The sequence below is a fragment of the Musca vetustissima genome, unplaced genomic scaffold (assembly GCF_032173495.1).
Source record: "Musca vetustissima isolate MV318-11 ecotype Yass unplaced genomic scaffold, APGP_CSIRO_Mvet_v1 utg39933, whole genome shotgun sequence".
NCBI lineage: Eukaryota > Metazoa > Arthropoda > Insecta > Diptera > Muscidae > Musca > Musca vetustissima.
The window spans coordinates 178,646-196,827 of record NW_026879358.1 but is presented as its reverse complement, the minus strand read 5'-3'; the positions used below and the strand labels follow the sequence as shown (position 1 = coordinate 196,827).

At 38.0% G+C, this 18,182-nt stretch overlaps 1 protein-coding gene across 1 annotated transcript; it reads right to left on the bottom strand.

Moving 5' to 3' along the window:
- Positions 1–393: 393 nt before the first annotated feature.
- LOC133324235 (microsomal triacylglycerol transfer protein) lies at positions 394–11,170 on the bottom strand. The gene is made up of 8 exons (XM_061533081.1): positions 11,110–11,170; positions 5,555–6,073; positions 5,200–5,492; positions 4,201–5,134; positions 3,988–4,139; positions 3,544–3,932; positions 614–781; positions 394–550 (listed from the first exon to the last, which is right to left on the bottom strand). Exons 1-8 carry the CDS (start codon positions 11,168–11,170, stop codon positions 394–396), a joined length of 2,673 nt encoding a protein of 890 aa, XP_061389065.1.
- Between the last annotated feature and the right edge of the window lie 7,012 nt (positions 11,171–18,182).

Genomic DNA, 18,182 nt, shown 5'->3' with positions numbered 1-18,182 from the left:
TTTATATCTTTTATTAAAGTAATAAATTTTATTGTTGAGTATTGAATAAAGATTAAATTTTTAAGCTTAGCTTTCTCTCTATACACAAGTAAGTAATTACACAAAAATCCTATATAAAAATAAATCGAGTCTTTTGTTCATTGTGGTAGACGATCAAAAAAATATTTAATTCTAAACAATCATTTCCATTTTTTACAATTAAACATACACAGAATGATGCTGTCCAAACAACAATTAACATTTTTTCTGATCGAGGTAGAGCGAGCGCGAAAAGGGGATATGATGTTGATGTTTTTTGCGAGCGTGTTGTGTAAATATCCTAATTAAACTTAGGAACATAGTTTTATGCTTTGGAACGTTGTTGATCATCAAACAATTGTCCCCTCCCTCCTTTTAATGTTGTAAATCTTTGGCAACCATGCGACACATATTGTTATTCTTTTGATTCAATGCAATTGTGTGTCCGGGTATTTTTTGGGAATATTTCTTGTTGACCGTTTTGGTGTAGTCATACATGGAATGCAGGGCAACCGATTTTGTGTTTTTGACACTGCAAGAAAAGAGGAAAGATTTGTTAATAAATGCTTGTATATGGAAAATAATTGATACCTACTTTATAACCATCTCCGGTCGTTGGAGACGCATACACAATTTCAATTCATCATAGAAATCAATATGTGCCTCGAGCACAATTTTGGGTTCGTAGGAGAACACAAATTCATGGGTGGCAGTGGCATAAGTGAAACCAACTTTGGTTTTACCAAAGACGACATTGGCAGTTCTGTAATAGAAAGGATGAACATTAAGGATAAATCAATTATTGTTTAAAAAATATTATAAAAAACCACGCATTTTGTGTTTAAAAAAACACGCGTTAGTAAATGATAAAATTTTTTATTTTAATTTTTTTCATTGTTCTGGACTAAGACTTCCACCAATTGAAAATATAAATCTGGTATATGATTTCCGGTCTACTGGGTTACCACCCCAGTCCGCATCTACGTAACCTTCCAGATTACTTCCATTAAGTTGATATGTCAGTTTCTTGGTGATCGATCCGGCCTTTCGAGGGTCAGCATTTTTCTGAGCCAGTTTCGACACTGAATGCAAGATGTCAGGGTTCCAACGAGAGATTGATACTCTGTTTGATCTACACGTTCGTCATCATCATTACAATTTAACTTATAACCGGATTCCAATGGTACTTGATGTGTTTTACAATCTTCCATTCCATATTGTTGTAATAGATCACTTATGCATTGGCTTTGCCCCAATTTGATCATACCCTTCTTACCTTCTCTTTTGATCTCCATACCCAGGAAGTGGCCTAACTGCCCCTTATCGCTGGCATCTAACACACTTGCAAAAATAATTTTTGATCTCCAAAACAATCATTTTGTCTTTGCACCCAATAATAATGGTATCTACGTAAACGGCGATCAACACTAGTTTGTTTCTCCTCATGCCTTTGTAGAGACAGGGTTCGTTATCGCATGGTTTAGAGTTCCACTCCCGTCCGTTTTGTTTCAGTGCATAAATAGCATTATGGCGACATAGAACTTTGTTCGGCGAACTATTTTCCTCAAAATTCGGTTGCTGCTGCATATATACTTCATCATGGAGTTCATTGTTCAAATATGCAGTACTGACATCGATTTGGGGTAAAAACAGCCAAAGTCGAAATTCGAATTGTTGAGTAGCAAGCGACAGGTGAATATATCTTGTTGAAATCTATTCCATATCGTTGGCTACCAAGCGAGCCTTATACCTCTCAATTTCACCATTTATATTCCTCTTTATGGCATAGACCCACATACATGGAATAGCTTTTTGTCCTCTTGGAAGATCTACCAGGTGAATATATCTTGCAAAGAGCAATTTATTTCCATTATCACCAGTTATCAGCTATTGCATACTCCACCGTATTTCGTCAACAGCATGACAGCACCTCATAAGGTTGCTTTCGGGGTCGACCTGGATTTCCATTGCGAATAATTTAAGGCCTACCTGGACCTACTTTCTTCGGCATACTCTGTGCAGCACCTATTTCCTCATCTCTGGACTCATTTTCAGCTGTTTCGAACCCTTCGAAGTGACTCATATCATCCTCGGAATACACTGCACTTTGATTTTCTGCTCCATAGTCGATGCAAATTATTGTTTGTGACTCTTTCATTACCATCGCAATGAATTTGGTCTTGCAGAATATAATCAAAAAGTTTATCACTCGTGGAAGATCCTTCTTCAACAGATGACTCACTGCATTTACCAAAACGATTCTCATCAAAAAATACATCCCGGCATTCGATGACTTTATTTTTATCCGCATACCCTGTGCAGTACCTATTTCCTCATCTCTGGACTCACATTCATTTTCAGCTGTTTCGAACCCTTCGCAGTAACTCATATCATCCTCGGAATACACTGCACTTTGATTTTCAGCTCCATAGTCATTCTATTTCGATGTAAATTATTGTCTGTGACTCTTTCATTACCATCGAAATCAATTTGGTCTTGCAGAATATAATCAGAAAGTTTATCACTCGTGGAATATCCTTCTCCATCAGATGACTCTCAGCACATCCCGTCATTCGATGATCTTATTTTTATCCGCATTATGCAGACGGTACACCTTAGCTGTCGATGAATATCCAACCATTATATATCACCTGCCTTTAGCATCGAATTTGGTTTTATTCCCAGACTTATCTAAGGCCACAGCACATGCTCCAAAGATTCTGAAATGTTGTATGCTAGGCTTTCTTCCACACCATTCTTCATACGGCGTTTTGTTTTCCAGCTGCTTTGTAGGACACCTATTTCTAATATAAACCGCGGTGTTTATTGCCTCTGCCCATAAAGCTAGTTTCACATTCGCATACATCATCATGGATCTGGCCATTTCCACAAGCCTCTCGGCTACCCCGTTTTGTTGTGGTGTATGAGGAACCGTCAACTGCCGTGTGATGCCTTGGAAACCGTCTGAGGGAGTGGCAATACATGAACTTTACATAACATATAGGTGTCACAACTGGCCATGACTTTGTCATGTATTCTCATGCCATTTACCATACCGTTTCTGGATAAATCATTTAGGCTCTTCAAGTTACGATGACCATATCTATTGTGCCACACCAAATTGTTGTTCTCCATAACGAACAATTTCTCACACGCCTTGCCGTTGAATACAAACATGTTGTCCGTTCGGTCCCCTTGCAACACAATTTCACCATCTGGTCTCTTCACTGATGCTCTCTTCTCATCAAAAGTAAATGTTAATCCTCTGTCAACAACCTTGTTAACCGACATAAAATTAGCTTGCAACTCAGGCGAGTACAAAACGTTTTCAAGTTTAATTTTAAAATCGATGGCATGCATGTGCACGCCACCCTTACCAATAGCGTTGATGTATTTGTCACCAGCAAACGCAATTCTCTCGTTGTAACTACTTGGGTCTTAAAAAATATTTTTTTTAAAAATCCACATTCCTTTGAATTTTAGAAAATATTCTCTTTCGAAAATTAACTGTTCACTATTACTTACTCTTGTTTAATTTCCGTATTGGCATTACGATTCCACAAACTAAAACCCGCCTTGCCATTCAAATCCACCGACCTGGCACCGATCACAGTAAAATGTATTGTAGCCCCAGAGGTTAACAGCAAATAGTGTTCATGATCATGACCCAACATTGTACCCTGGAAGGCAGGAGTCGATTCCGAAACTGTACCACTCCATATGTGACCCATTAACTCCGCTTTGCCGGTAAAGAAAATCAATGGCCGATGTAAAATTCCATTGACAGAAATTTCCATACCAGCCGAAATGGGATCATATTCTTTATTTTCATCCTCATCGTCATCATCCATGTCACCATCGACCTCATTGTTGCCACCCACAAATGATTCCAGACCATTTGTGAAGATGCCCAACTGTGAATAGAGAAATTTAAATTTTTGTAAAGGAGGGAGATATTCAAATTCGCACCTTAAATGTGGTGGCTGCATATTCTCCGGCTGTCAGTAATAATTCCACGGAACCACGTCTCAACACCCCCTTGTGGACTTCTTGTACACTCAACAAAGTTTCGTTAAAGGCTGGGGAGGAAGATAGAGGTCTGGCCAGGACTGATGTGAAACCTAAAAGGGGAAAAAATTAAAAAATTGCTTTAAAAATTAAAAAAATTAATCCTCCACTCACCCTTCTGCCCCAAAATATGATAGTTATTAATGTGTGGCCTCTCATTCAGACACATTTGTAGCAGAGCCTTAAATTTCGGATGTAGCTCCGCATACATGCGCAGTTTTTGTATCACATAAGTTTTGATTTCAAAATGATGATCATTCGATGCTAGATAATCCAATATCTGACCCAATTGCTCTTTGGTAGGACGCATATCCAGCAGAATATCCAAGGCAAGAGTACGCGCCGAGGTGGGATATTTTTTACGATTTTGAAAGAATATCAAAGTGAAACCCACACGATGTAGTTCATTGAAATGTGTAACAGAATAGCGACGCAATGCCTGCATGGCAGCAACAACGAGTTTATCCTCCTCCGCCAAAAATGCATAACCCATCAAGGGTTCAATGGATTTTTGATCGAGGACATTTTGTAAGCCGCGAATCATAAGCAATTTGCAATCGATATCCTTGCCACAATCCTTTTTCAGATTTTTCGTCAAATAATCGCGTATATCAATTTCAATGACTTCACGCTCAAAATGATGGGCCAACGAGGACATACATTGTATGACGGAACTTTTGATTTTCTTGAAGAGAGGTGAATCATCCATCGTTTTGGCAATGGCAAAGAGATCTTTGACAATTTCAATATCGGGATGGGTTCCCACAGCCAATGATTGTAGGTATTTTTCCAGCATATTGAAATCGGCCAAACGATTGTATTTATAGGTACTATTTATGGCCTTGTGGGCTTCAAAGGTTTGTGCTGCACCCAAGAGATCAACCAATTGGGAATGTAGATCCTTGTGGTTTTCCAATATCTCCACAAATTCATCATGACTGGTAATACGGGCCACGGGGACCATGCGGGCAAAGGCCTCAGCTAATTCCTCATGGCCAATTAATTTGCCCGTGAGTTTCTTGGCATATTTTTTGACTTCGTTTTTAAGCTGTGGACAAGAAGGAAGGAAACATTTTAATTTAATTCCCAAAAAATAAAATTCCCAAGTCCTACCGTCACTGGCCCGAATTCCGATATGGCCCCATCCACATCTGATTCAATTTCAAATTCACGATACCATTCCAAAAGACTTTCCACGGCCTCAGTCAATGATTCAAATTTCAATTGTTCAACTGGTTCGGCAATCTCTTCAATGTGTTTGAATGTGGTGACCGATTCAATGAGGGTGCCAATTTCTGGTTGGGCTGTCAAATACAATTTATGGGTTTCCACACTATGGGCCTGCAACAAGGCACCCTCAGGGGAGATGTCAAAATCAACCTTTTCCGAAGATAATCTGGAAATATCTGCAAGAGAAAAAATTCATAGTCAACAAAATATTTTTCAGTGAAAAAGTGTAATAACTTACCCAAAGCCCTCTCCGAACGATAGGCCATTTTCAAATCCCAATTGGAACAATCGATTTTCTTCTTTTCCACTTTCATTGTGGACTTGGCATTATAGAAAACATTGCACATACCGGAAGAATCGATTTCGACCATTGGTCCAACTTTATATTGCAGCTGTAACAGAGAGGCAATACCCTTTTCCATATTCAGTAGGGATTGATCCTTATAGGAATGGGCCAATACTTTGGTGGGACCATGTCCTTCGAAGCCAATGTAGAATGGACGATCGGGTATTCTATAAATTGGTTGAATTTTTTCTTTCCCTTTTTTGTCGATGGTAGAGACTTGATTTTCGGTGAAATATAATTGGAGTAATTGATCCTTATCCTTAGACCATACTGAATTAACGCGAAGTAATGTTCGGAAATTATAACTGGTTTCTTCACTGGCACCGTGGGACATCTCTTTGACGGTCACCTTATTTGTGAGCGTAAAGTAATGTGAACTTTCAAATGGAACGAGGGGGGCGAAGAGGGGTTCTGGAAAGAAAGAAAAAATAATTAATTAAGAATAAATATTTATCAAGGGCAAACATAATTGAAACGAGAATTATTAAAGGTCTGAGAGTGGAGCTCTAGAAGTGGATTTATAAAAGTCGTGGATTTTTTAAATAATATTTTTCCAAAGACCAATACAAGGTGTGTATTTTTTAAAGAATATTATTTCAAGGAATAATAAAAGACGTGGATTTTTTAAAGAATATTTTTTCAAGGAATAATAAAAGGCGTGGATATTTTAAAGAATATTTTTTCAAGGAATAATAAAAGGCGAGGATATTTTGAAGAATTTAAAAAAAATTAAAAGGCTTGATTAAAGAGCTATCAACAAAGGTAATAACCGATTTCATCCAAATTTTGCACATCTTAATATTTCTTTCAAACATAGTTTAAGTTCGAAGATGAGGAATATCAGTCCACTCCTTCCATCAGGCGATGGAAATGTTCGATTATCTTTACCATGCCTAGGTCAAGTAGGAAGATGGGACGCATTGGTCCACTCCTTCTGGTACCTCCACCACAAATGGTGAACATTTTCGGGCATTCAATTTGCCTATTATTGGATTTATATATATCCAATAAACCTATTACCTTTACCAAGCCTAGATCAAGGCCGAAGGTGGGACCCGTCTGCCCTCTCCTCTCCTACAAAAGTCAACATAAAATCCAAAACATTTATAAAAACGAATAAAAGCCCTTTTTATAACTCCGAAGACCTCCTCCGCAAACCATAGGTTGAGGGTATATATCTGTCAGCAACCCCGACTGACACTTTTTTATTTGTTAAAAATAATATTTCTGAGAAATCGTGAACTTTTTCATTAAAAATTTTGAAACACTATTTTCCAAATATATTATTTCACGTCATATTAAGGTATGGACTGTTTAAATAAATTTGTGAATCAAAGCGAACATTTTTTTGAAAAATACTTTTGAAGAACTATAAATGGGTGGAACAAAACAAAATTTTTTTGAAGCCCTATCAAAACATGGAATATTTAAAAATATTTTTCAGGCCAATTAAAGCCTGAATTTTTAATATTTTTAGAAAAATCTTTTATTGCTTGGACAATGGAAAACATTTTTGGAGGACAATTAAATGATGATGTTCTCCTCAAATCTAGTATTTAAAAAAAATAATCCAAATATGGAACCTAGCTTCATAACTCATCAGAGTCTAGAAGTTTCAACAAGGCAATTAAAAATTAAAGTTCGTAAAGGGTAACATGGAGTACAGGCAAAGAAATTTGTTTGTTTTTTTATAACATTCAGTTAATACATTTTAATCATTGGTAATATTACATGTCCGTTTCAAGTTGTTTTTAACAAGGTGCATGCATTAATTATAACAATTATATTAAAAAAAAACATTATTATTTTTATTTAACATATATGTCAATGTTCTTATTCGGGAAATTTTTACATTATATTAATTATAATTCAAAATTATTTGCAAATCTGATATTTTTATCGATACTGTTTTTTTAGTAACACGAAAAATAATTACGTGTTTCCTCTAGTCTACATATTAGATGGAAAACATGCATTTTACCAATTATTTTTAGTTTAAAATTAAAAAAAAAAAAAAAAATTAAATGTAGAAATGAGATTAGAATGACATTACACAATAACTGGCATGTTTTTAACATTAAACCTATTTAATGTTTAAAGATAGTATAGTAACCGTGACGAGAATCGATAATAGTCTTCAAAAGTCTTATGGATTTTGGTATATTATTAATTAATAAAACACTGCACCGCATTTGTCCTTTATTGGCATACGATCGATCAAGAACGGAAAACAGATGTATTTTTTTCATATTGAATCTGTAGTAATATCTCGAAGCGTGAATTGATCTCACCTAAGGTATATTCAACAGATTTTATGCCATCAACAACTCCTTTTTCAATTCATTGATTCAAAAAAAGTTAAATTTATTAGAGAATTTTCACCGCTTATGGGTGGATCAAAAAATCTCCAGGGCGATATTGGCACATTAACAAAGGACTACATTACAATTAGTCTTCCTAATAAAAAGAACAGATAGACTAGTGTACCTTGAAATAAGACAAATTTATTAATCTAAGTAAGAACAGCAAATCACAGTATGCCTACGTCAAAAACAATCTTCTTACTCAAGAATGGAAATCATGACTTTCTGGGCAACGATGTTTTTAGTGACCGGTCAAAATCCATCAATATTCACATTGACTCCTCTGTTAAACGACCTATTGGCTGAATGCCGGGATTGTCAGACATTTCCCAAATTCCAATCGGATTGGCTTTAATTCCGTAATTGCATTTCTTTCATTTGTCTCTTCAGAATTTTACTTTCGATTGGAATTCATTCATGTGAGCACTGTGGCCAGATCAAAAATAAGGTTGCAGCTAAATTGGCATTTAAATAATGCTAGAAAATGCTAAATGTGTTTTATATCCTCCAACATAAGGTGGAATATGTATTAATTTGTTATTGGCAACACCTCCGAATATAATATTACCTCGATTTTCGGTATTTTCGATACTTTTTCAACTGAATTTGCAATAATATGACATGGTTTCCCATAGAATGGAAATTTTTCGTCCCAAAAATTATCAATATTTTGAGGATATTGAATATGTTTTTAAAAAAAATGTCGGTATTGTGGAGAGTTTGGCTGTAATTGGGTACTTTTGTGTACGTTTTGGGCTGGTGCTCATATGAATTATAAGATTTGAAATAAACTGTACACAACCTAATATTAAAACCATGATTGTATAATCTTAAAAGATTGGACCCACTTTTTCTAGTACCTCCCACATAAAGGATCACAATTTTGAAAACTCTGGTTGGAACTCAAAAGCGAGGCCACCTCTCGCCAGACCAAACTCACACTCTACAAGGTGCTACCCGTGCTGTTATATGGATCAGAAGCATGGGTACTTGCACAAGCAGATGAGGCAGCTCTTGGAGTTTTTGAGAGAAAAATTCTACGAAAGATCGCCGTCTGGGACATCGACATAGTCAGACGTAGCGACAGCTTTAGCGACATTGGCTAGGAATTGTATGAGAATGGATGACAATGTCCCATCTCAAAAGGCATATAAAAGCGAGCCAACGGATGGATCACGTAGAAGGGGAAGATCACGAATTCGATGGAAAGATCAAGTGGAAGACAACATCTCGGAGAATGGTCTTTTAAATAGGCGCGCCTGGCAATATTTTTCAAGCTCAACAAATGTTCTGTCATAGGCCAGCTAAGTAAGTAAGCATGGTAACCTACCTAAAAATGAACATATCCCATTTTCAATATCAAACAACCGGGGAATATAAGCTATAGGGGAGAGGGCGGCACATTTGAAGATTTTTTCCTTTTAAGCCACATACATTTTTTATTTTATAATTTTGGTCATTTATAAATTTCAAACTAATAGATGTAACCTTTACACTGAATATACAAATGACATACTTTAAGATCGATTTGTTACTATTTTAATGAACGAAGTCATTAGTTCCGTTCCACAACCTAAAAGATTCTACTAATTTTACAAGTTTTCCAACTTTTTACTCAAAAACCGTTCCTGAACCCACAGAACTAGTAAAATTGTTAACCAAAATCAACACAACACAAAACAAAATTGATTTATTGTTATAACCGTTTTGCTCGAGAAATTTGGCCGAGTAAAAATGGTAAACAGAAATGCCTACTTCGGATTGGCTGTTGTGTTGATTTTGCACTGCCCCCAAGGGGCATAAAAACAATATTTAATTTTTTACTATTAACCCAAAATCAAAACTATCCTAGGGCTCGGTTGATTTGAAACCGAATTCTGCTATAGTAACTTGGGATTAAAACCCATTATTTTGATGAGGCAAGTCTTTCATTGTATCTAGACATTAACAAATTAATTAAATGTGCATAAAATTCAAACTTGATTTAAAAAAAAGAAATTTTGGTAATGGTTCTATTATTCATTTTTCTAAATTGCCGTATTTATAATTACAATCCGTTTCAATCCAGAAAATTCTTATTTGGGAGATATTAACAATTTGATTTTATTATTATCTCATGATTTGAATTTGTTTAATTATTTATAAACGTGATGTTACTTGAGGACATATATTTTAACTTTGCCCGAGCAAATTTCCATCTTATCAGTGTGACATATTCTAAGATATTCAAATTTATTGCATTCCTCAAAACATATTCAAATAAATGTTGATATTAAATATAAATTAAAACATTTCATAAAATGTTTTATTAACATGATAAGCTGAATAAAACATTATTTTCAAAAGCCACGTCATATTTTCCATTTCTTTAATTTTTCTTTCAGAATATGAACGTGAAAACACACATCGAATGCTGGAGGCAATCTCAGAATCTCACAAAACGAAATGTGCCTCAGATGCTGCAGATGCTCCAGAATAAAAAATACAAAGCAACACAACAGAAGTAATGTTGCTAAACAAGAAGGCAAACAAAACCATCCCGCCAGTCAGTCAAGCAGCTAGGCAGTGTCTGAATGGAGTGTGATGGAGCAAACAAAGCAACTAAAGAAAAAAAAAGAATCAAATGAAACAGAACTGAAAAAAAACTTTCACCATTATCAAAAAAAATGAAGTGACCTCAAAACTGATTATTGTGGTTAAGGTTATCATTAGTCAAGTCAGTTGGATGTGAAGGAGATTAAAAAATGGGAATTGTTGTAAAAGGTACAAAATGTTACAATGTAGGGATAGTGGCGTATCAGACAGATAGCATTGGGAATCCAACATCCACGATGGTGGGTTCATTAAACTCGAACTCTCTCCCAGCTTTTGTATTGCAACATAGTCTTCAGAACACTGGCTCATCAATATGGAAGAATTTCAAAGTCTGACTATAAATAAACACATGTTTTGAATTAATAATTTGTTTATGTTGATAATATGGTTATGAATTACAGTTGTCTCCGTTTTCCATTTCCTCCCGCCTTTTTTCGGTTTCATAGATTTGTTGTCTGTCTGACTGTCGGTTGGTCTCTCAAAACTTACCGGTACCGGTGGCAGCACACAATGCCAACAATGCATTGCAAAGTAGAAATCTTAAAATCATTTTGGAATCAAAGCGGCTTTTCCTCTCACACACAAAAATTTAACACACACTTCTGCTTCTTCTCGATGGCGAATATTCTTGAAGTGGAATTGATTTAAATGCAATTCCTTTTTTCTTTTATATTTTCATTAATAAATTTCAATTGAGAATATTATATTTTGTTGTATTCATTCATTAACAATGCACAAACACACGCACATGAATGCAACAATCGGTTTCGTTGCTTCACTCTGTTTTCTATCCGACTCCGACGACGAAACAACTTCACACGTAAAAATTCTAATTGGAACTGAGACTGTGAATATTTACGAATGAGCGTAGAAATATGTGGAAAAAGAAAACGATAAGAGGGAATGAATGGAGGTAATCGATTTTTCAAATTAATCGTGTTATCGAAATTTGTTGATATGAGGAACAGAGTTGCCAATGCCAAGGTTATATAGAAAATAAATTAAAAATGGAATTTATTGAAAATCGGAGGTTCAATAGAAGACCACCATTGGAAAAAATCTAGGAAAATTACTGGTTTATGGGCCTGACCGAGGATAGTTTTTGAAATTTAAACAGATATATATGGTATGTTCCCGTACTGCAAGAATCTGCTATTTTTTACCGCGATAACAATTTTTCCTTTATGATATCGAAAAAAATAGTAAAAATTATTAGATTCTTACAGTACGGGAATAATTATACCCTGCACAACCATGTTGTAAGGGTTCTAGACCCAATTTTTAACCGATTTTCATAGCTCGACTAGCTATGCAGATCTAGACATGTATGTCCGTCCGTTTGTCCATTATAATTTATAATTACAGCACTGGCCACAGTTATGGACCGATCGTCTCGAATTTTCGCACATAGAACTGGTTCCGGCCAAAGAAGACCCCTCGTTTGGGGAATAAAATTAATCAAAAAATGTTATCTGTTTTTCTGGTCGATCTAGAGGCCACACATATGACATATGAAAAGTACACGCAGATGGGAATCAGGTCAACGAATAGGTATAGCTGTTTTCATTATAATCGTTCAATATTTTGCAGCTCAAATAGAGCCAGACTTTTGTGTTGATCGCTATGAAATTGTACATGAAGTTCCGCTTATGGACAAGAGCGATATCTATAGTTTTCGGCTGTGCGAATATGATGATATTTAGGGGGTAAAATAGACCGAACACTTTTTTGTCTGGTGTTCTAGTCGTAAGCCACAATTATAAGCTCAACATCATTTTCACGGGAAAGGCGATCTTAACACTCCGCGAAAACATGATCCTGAAAAGTTATCTAACTTACTTTGCTGGCTTGTGACAGAACAATTGTTCCATAAGCCGAACGTAAAAAGATTTCCAGCCGCGCAATTTTTCCAATTTGAAAGACCACGTTTTGATATGTGATCTTCCACTTGATCTTTACATCGGATTCATGAGCTTCCCCTTCTGTGTGAACCATCATTTATATGTCCTTTGTGCTGGGGCATCTTCATTCATTCTTACAACATGTACTAGCCAATGTTGTCGCTGCAGCTCGATACGTCTGACAATACCGATGTCCGAGAATATATGGTATAGCTCATGATTCATTCGACGGCGTTATTCACCGTAAACGCAGATCGGCCCATAGATCTTTCAGAGAAATTTTCTCTCAAACATTCCAAGAGCTGCATCATCTACTTACGCAAGTACCCATGCTTCTGATCCATATAACAGCACAGGTAGTATCAGCGTCTTGTAGAGTGTGAGTTTGGTCTTGCAAGAGGTGGTCTTGCTTACTCAGACCATAGTAGCTTCTGTTGGCCAACACTATTCTCCTCCGAATTTCAAAACTGGTGTCATTAGTTTCATTTATGGCGGTACCGAGGTATATAAAATCGTTTATTACCTCAAAACTGTAGTTCTCAAGTTCCACAGTTGATCCGAGTCTACTGGACGTCCTGCGTATTGATACCATCAGCTTGGTCTTCTCGCCGTTTACTGCCAAACCCACTTTGGCAGACTCCTTTTCAATTTGTTCAAAGGTGGCTGTTACCGCTCTCAATGTTCGACCCATTATGTCGATGTCGTCGTCGTAGGCGAGTGCTATTTGGAGTACAGAGTGTCATTTATGTTCACATGTGCATCTCATATGAATTTTTCCAGCGGGACGTTAAAGAGGTCACATGACAAACTATCATCTTGTCTGAATCCTCGTTCGGTATTGAAGGGCTTCGAGAGGTCCTTTCCGAATTTAACTGCTGACCTTGTGCCAGTTTAAGTTATCCTGTATAATTTGGCAGGAATGCCGAACGAAGACATGATTGTAAACACCTCTGAACGCCTTGGGCTGTCGTATGCGGCTTTATAGTCGACGAATAGGTGGAAAGTGTCGCTGGTGGATTTGCCAGGCCTGAAGCCCCATTGTTATGGTCCAATAATGGCATTGGCCATTGGCTTCAGTCGTAAACACAGTACGCTGGATAGCGATTTATATGCGATGGGAAGGAGACTTATTCCTCCATAGTTGGCACATATCGTCTTGTCTCCTTTTTTGTGCATGGGACACAGGATGCTGTGGTCATGCATTCCTCTAGTCAAATTATACAAAAAATCTGGTGCATGCTCCTGGCCAGCATCTGACCATCTTGAATAGTTCGGCTGGTAACCCAGGGGCAACTGCTGCTTTATTGTTCCTCAGTCGATTAATTGCTACTCTGATCTCATCTTGCCTAGGTAGTATACACTCAATACCGTCATCTCATATTGGTTCTATGGTATCTTCTTTACCGCCACTATTTGATACCTGCAGCTTTTCAAAATGCTCCTTCCAGATCCTCACACGCTATATATATCTGTCACCAGGTTTCCATTTTCAACTCTACAGGATATGGCCAGGGTAGCGGTCATATGCAGTTTCTAGGCGCTCGTAAAAAATGTCTTTGGTCTGTTCATCTTTGTTTTCCGTCGGAGAATGGGAGCAAATAAGACTTATGTTGAAGAACTTCGCTTTTATACGGATTATTGCAATTCGCTCATCTACTGGAGTGAATCTGGAGACGAGGTCTTTTATTCTCCTATTAACAATAAATCCGCAGGCAAATTCATGTCTCGTTTCATGGCAGCTATAATACAGGGCGTAATTGTCTGATTTACTTACGTACTTCTAGATTAAATCCGCCAAGGCGAAAACTGCGCCAGTTCTGTACAACGTGCGCACATTCCAAGTGCAGATTCGCAGATCGTGGTCCTTTATACGTTTGCGGGGGTCGTCAACATTGGGGGGTTTGGTTTTCTTTTTGTTCCTTTTTCATAGTAAGAGGAGTTTTCCGAGTGTGGACAACTAACCCGACGCCTCAACCCATTTTTTATAGTTCTTATGGATGAACTCGCGGCACATATCAGCTCACTATTTCAATGGATGATGAAAATAGTTAACCCAGGCGGCACTGCGGAGAGGCCAGTGTCCACAATTGAGTTGAAAGAGGGACCAAGATAAGCCTGGGCTGCGCCATGTTAAAGCAAATCAGAGCCATTTGCTTGGTATCTGTCATCCATTTCTCTATTACAAATCTTTAAAATTTCCAATTATTTTATTTACAAAACATTTCGCAATTTATATACCCATGCACCACTGTGCTTCATTATTTATTTTTAATTTCTTTATCAGCAACCACGCCTCCTACACCAAATACGCACGCCGTTCATTACAATGAAACATGACCCCCGATTAGTTACGAACAATTATCACCACTATTACACATGGCAAGAAGAAAACACCCATCTTTGCCGTCATGGAGTAATAAAGCAACAGGAGGAGTAAATAAATGGAGAAAGTCATCAAAAGAAAACATGTTAAGAAGACAAAGACAAATTTCCTTTAAATAATTTTTAGAGGAAGTAGAAACGATTTGTTTGTTATCACACTCCTTAACACACATTTCAATTTGCCAGACACAATTTCACAAAATCCCTACCCACAACTTCAACCACCCTCACTGACTCTCTCTACAAAACGAATGCCAGCAAAAACAATAACACTGTGTACCGTACTCTTTGCAAACAAAACAGCTGATTCACACGAAGGAAATAATAACAACACCACACAAATGAGGCGGTGGTTGCCGGCTAAACAGCTATGAATGAAACGAAATATGTCCCAACAAATACTATCAAAACGTACGTGATCATGAACGAGCAGCAGCAGCATTCAGCCAACCATTCATATACACACACCCCCTTTCAAGGGAGGGGTAGTATATGCAGGCACACAAAGCAAAAACAGTATCGAGTGAGACCCACCATGGCTGGGTCTGGCTGGCTGCTGCCCACCACACACAACATTCGAAAACGGCACGAAGTACAAGAAGCAGAAAAGGCACGGCACACTTCATTCAAATAATGACCGACCCACTAAGTTTTTGACTAGCGAACGGGAATTTTAATGGGTAGCAATTATCGACGAGAACACCACCCGTGAATGCCGGTTGGACTTGACTTTGGACGAACCAGGAAAAACGAGACCCCGCCAAAAAGTTTCGCTTCCCTCTTTTTTACCAGGCGAACAGCAAACGACACAGCACGATGGGCGGCAAATAATCAAAATGCCGAAAACGGAGAAAAATGTTGTTGTTGAGAAATAAAGAAATCTACACAAGAGAAGAAGAAGAAGCAGACAAACAAACACACAAAACATCATCATCGTCATTGCCCCCTTTGTCGACACACACACGAAACATGCAACCAACAACGTGGTCGGTGGTCTTTCGTTCGTTTGTTGTTGCTTTGTGCTGTTATACAACGAATGGGCAATTCAATTCTCTCGTACACATGAGAAATGCAAAGAGTGAGCAAACAAGTGAGAACGAGAGAGAGAGCACTGTTGGTGTTTTGTGTGTGTTAGTGTGTTTGTATGGCTAACGAGACAATTCAATGGTGGGTTTGTTTTTCTATGTCAGAGCAGCAACAACAACAACGCCAAACAGCACAAATAAAGAGGGATTTTGTTGTGCTGCTGGTATTTATTTTGTGTTCCCTCCTGCTGGTGGGAATGCCGCTGCTGCTGTTGTTTGTTTGTCATCATCATTCGAATGAAAACAAACCCCATCATAAGGTGTGGTGTGAGAAAAATCTACTTTTTTATAAAGAGGGGTAGGGGTTTTGTCATGCGAATAAGGAGAGTAGATTACTTTTTGTTTGAATAAGAAAAGGGGACATGTTTCTTGGTAAAGGGATGCAATTACAAATGTGGCATTAAAACCAAAAAACAATTTCTAACAATTCCTTAAAAGGGAGGGGTTAGTTCTTTCTCTGCCAATGCGTGAGGAGTGTTAAAACTTGTTGGTAACAATTTGTGTGCACAAACGAGATCAGACAAATTAAACAGTTTTATGGCCCCATACTTGAAGAAGACCCTCTACTTTAATAAAAACCTTTTAGACATAACTATTTACAATACATATTGAGTCTTAAAAACATGTCTTTAACATGGCGAAGCCCTTGGTCCCTTTTCATCTCAATTGTGGACACTGACCTCCCCGTGGTGTCACCTGGGGTAACTATTTTCATCATCCAGTGAGTTGATATGTGCCGCGAGTTCACCCATCAGATGATTACGCCCTGTATTATAGCTGCCATGAAACGAGGCGTGAATTTGGCTGCGGATTTATGGTTAATAGGAGAATAAAAGACCTCGTCTCCAGATTCACTCCAGTAGATGAGCGAATTGCTATAATCCGTATAAAGCGAAGTTCTTCTACATCAGTCTCATTTACGCCCATGGTCCGACCGAAGATAAAGATGAACAGACCAAAGTGATGTTTCACGATCGCCTAGAAACAGCATATGATCGTTGCCCTGGCCATGACTTTAAAATTCTACAAGAGATTTTAATGCATCTCGATATACACAAGGCCACCTGGATTTCTCCTGATTAAGCAACGGGAAATAAAATTGACCATGTTGTGATAGAAGGATGACATTCGTCCAGTGTTTTAGACGTCCGATCGATCCGGGGAGCGAATATCGATTCGGGTCATTACCTTGTGGCAGCCAAGGTTCGCACTTGTCTTAATGTTGCAGCAAATGTGCTATCTAACACAATACGGAAACTCGACGTCGAAAAGCTGCAAACACAACAGGTAGCAGGGGCCTACTCAGCTCAACTTACCCACCTGCTTGACGAAAGCACTTTTTGTCCCGATAGTAATATAGAAGCACAATGTCAAAGAATTGCCCACTCCCTACAAACTGCAGCAAAAGCTACACTTGGGTACCAAAAGCCACCATCATGAAAGCCATGGTACGATCAGGAGCGTCGTAATGCTACTGATGTGAAAAACGCAGCGTATAGGGCAACCCTGCAGACAGTAGCAACACGTAATGTAATGGAGAATTATCGGAAAAAACAGAGATGAGAAACGTATTTTCAAAAAAAAAGAAAGAACAAGAAAAACGTGAGCGTGAGCAAATCGAGATGTACAAGAGTCAGACTGAAGTCTAGAAAGGCTTTGGTGCTGACACATCCTTCTGTTGAGATGAAGAAGGAATCCTTGTGACAGGCACAGACAGCGTGTTGAGGATCTGGAATAATGGAGGTGAAGACGATACCCCAGAACCAATAAAATATGACGGTGTATTCCGACCTCATCTTGTCCATACCACCTAGACAATCAATCGGCTGACGAGTAATAAAGCAGCAGGAGCCGATGAGCTACCAGCCGAACTATACAAGACTAGTGGTCAGATGCTGGTCAGGAGCATGCACCAGCTAATTAGTACAACTTGGCTAGAGGAATGCATGCCCAATGATTGGAAACTCAGCATCCTGTGTTCCGTGCACAAAAAGGAGACAAGGCGACATGTGCCAACTATAGAGGAATTAGCCTTCTTCCCATCGCATAAAAAGTGGTATCCAGCGTAATGTGTGAACGACTGAAGCCAATGGTCAACGACATTATTGGACCATACCAATGCGGCTTCAGACCTGGCAAATCTACCATTGACCAGATTTTCACTCTGTGCCAAATCCTGGAAAAGACCCACGAT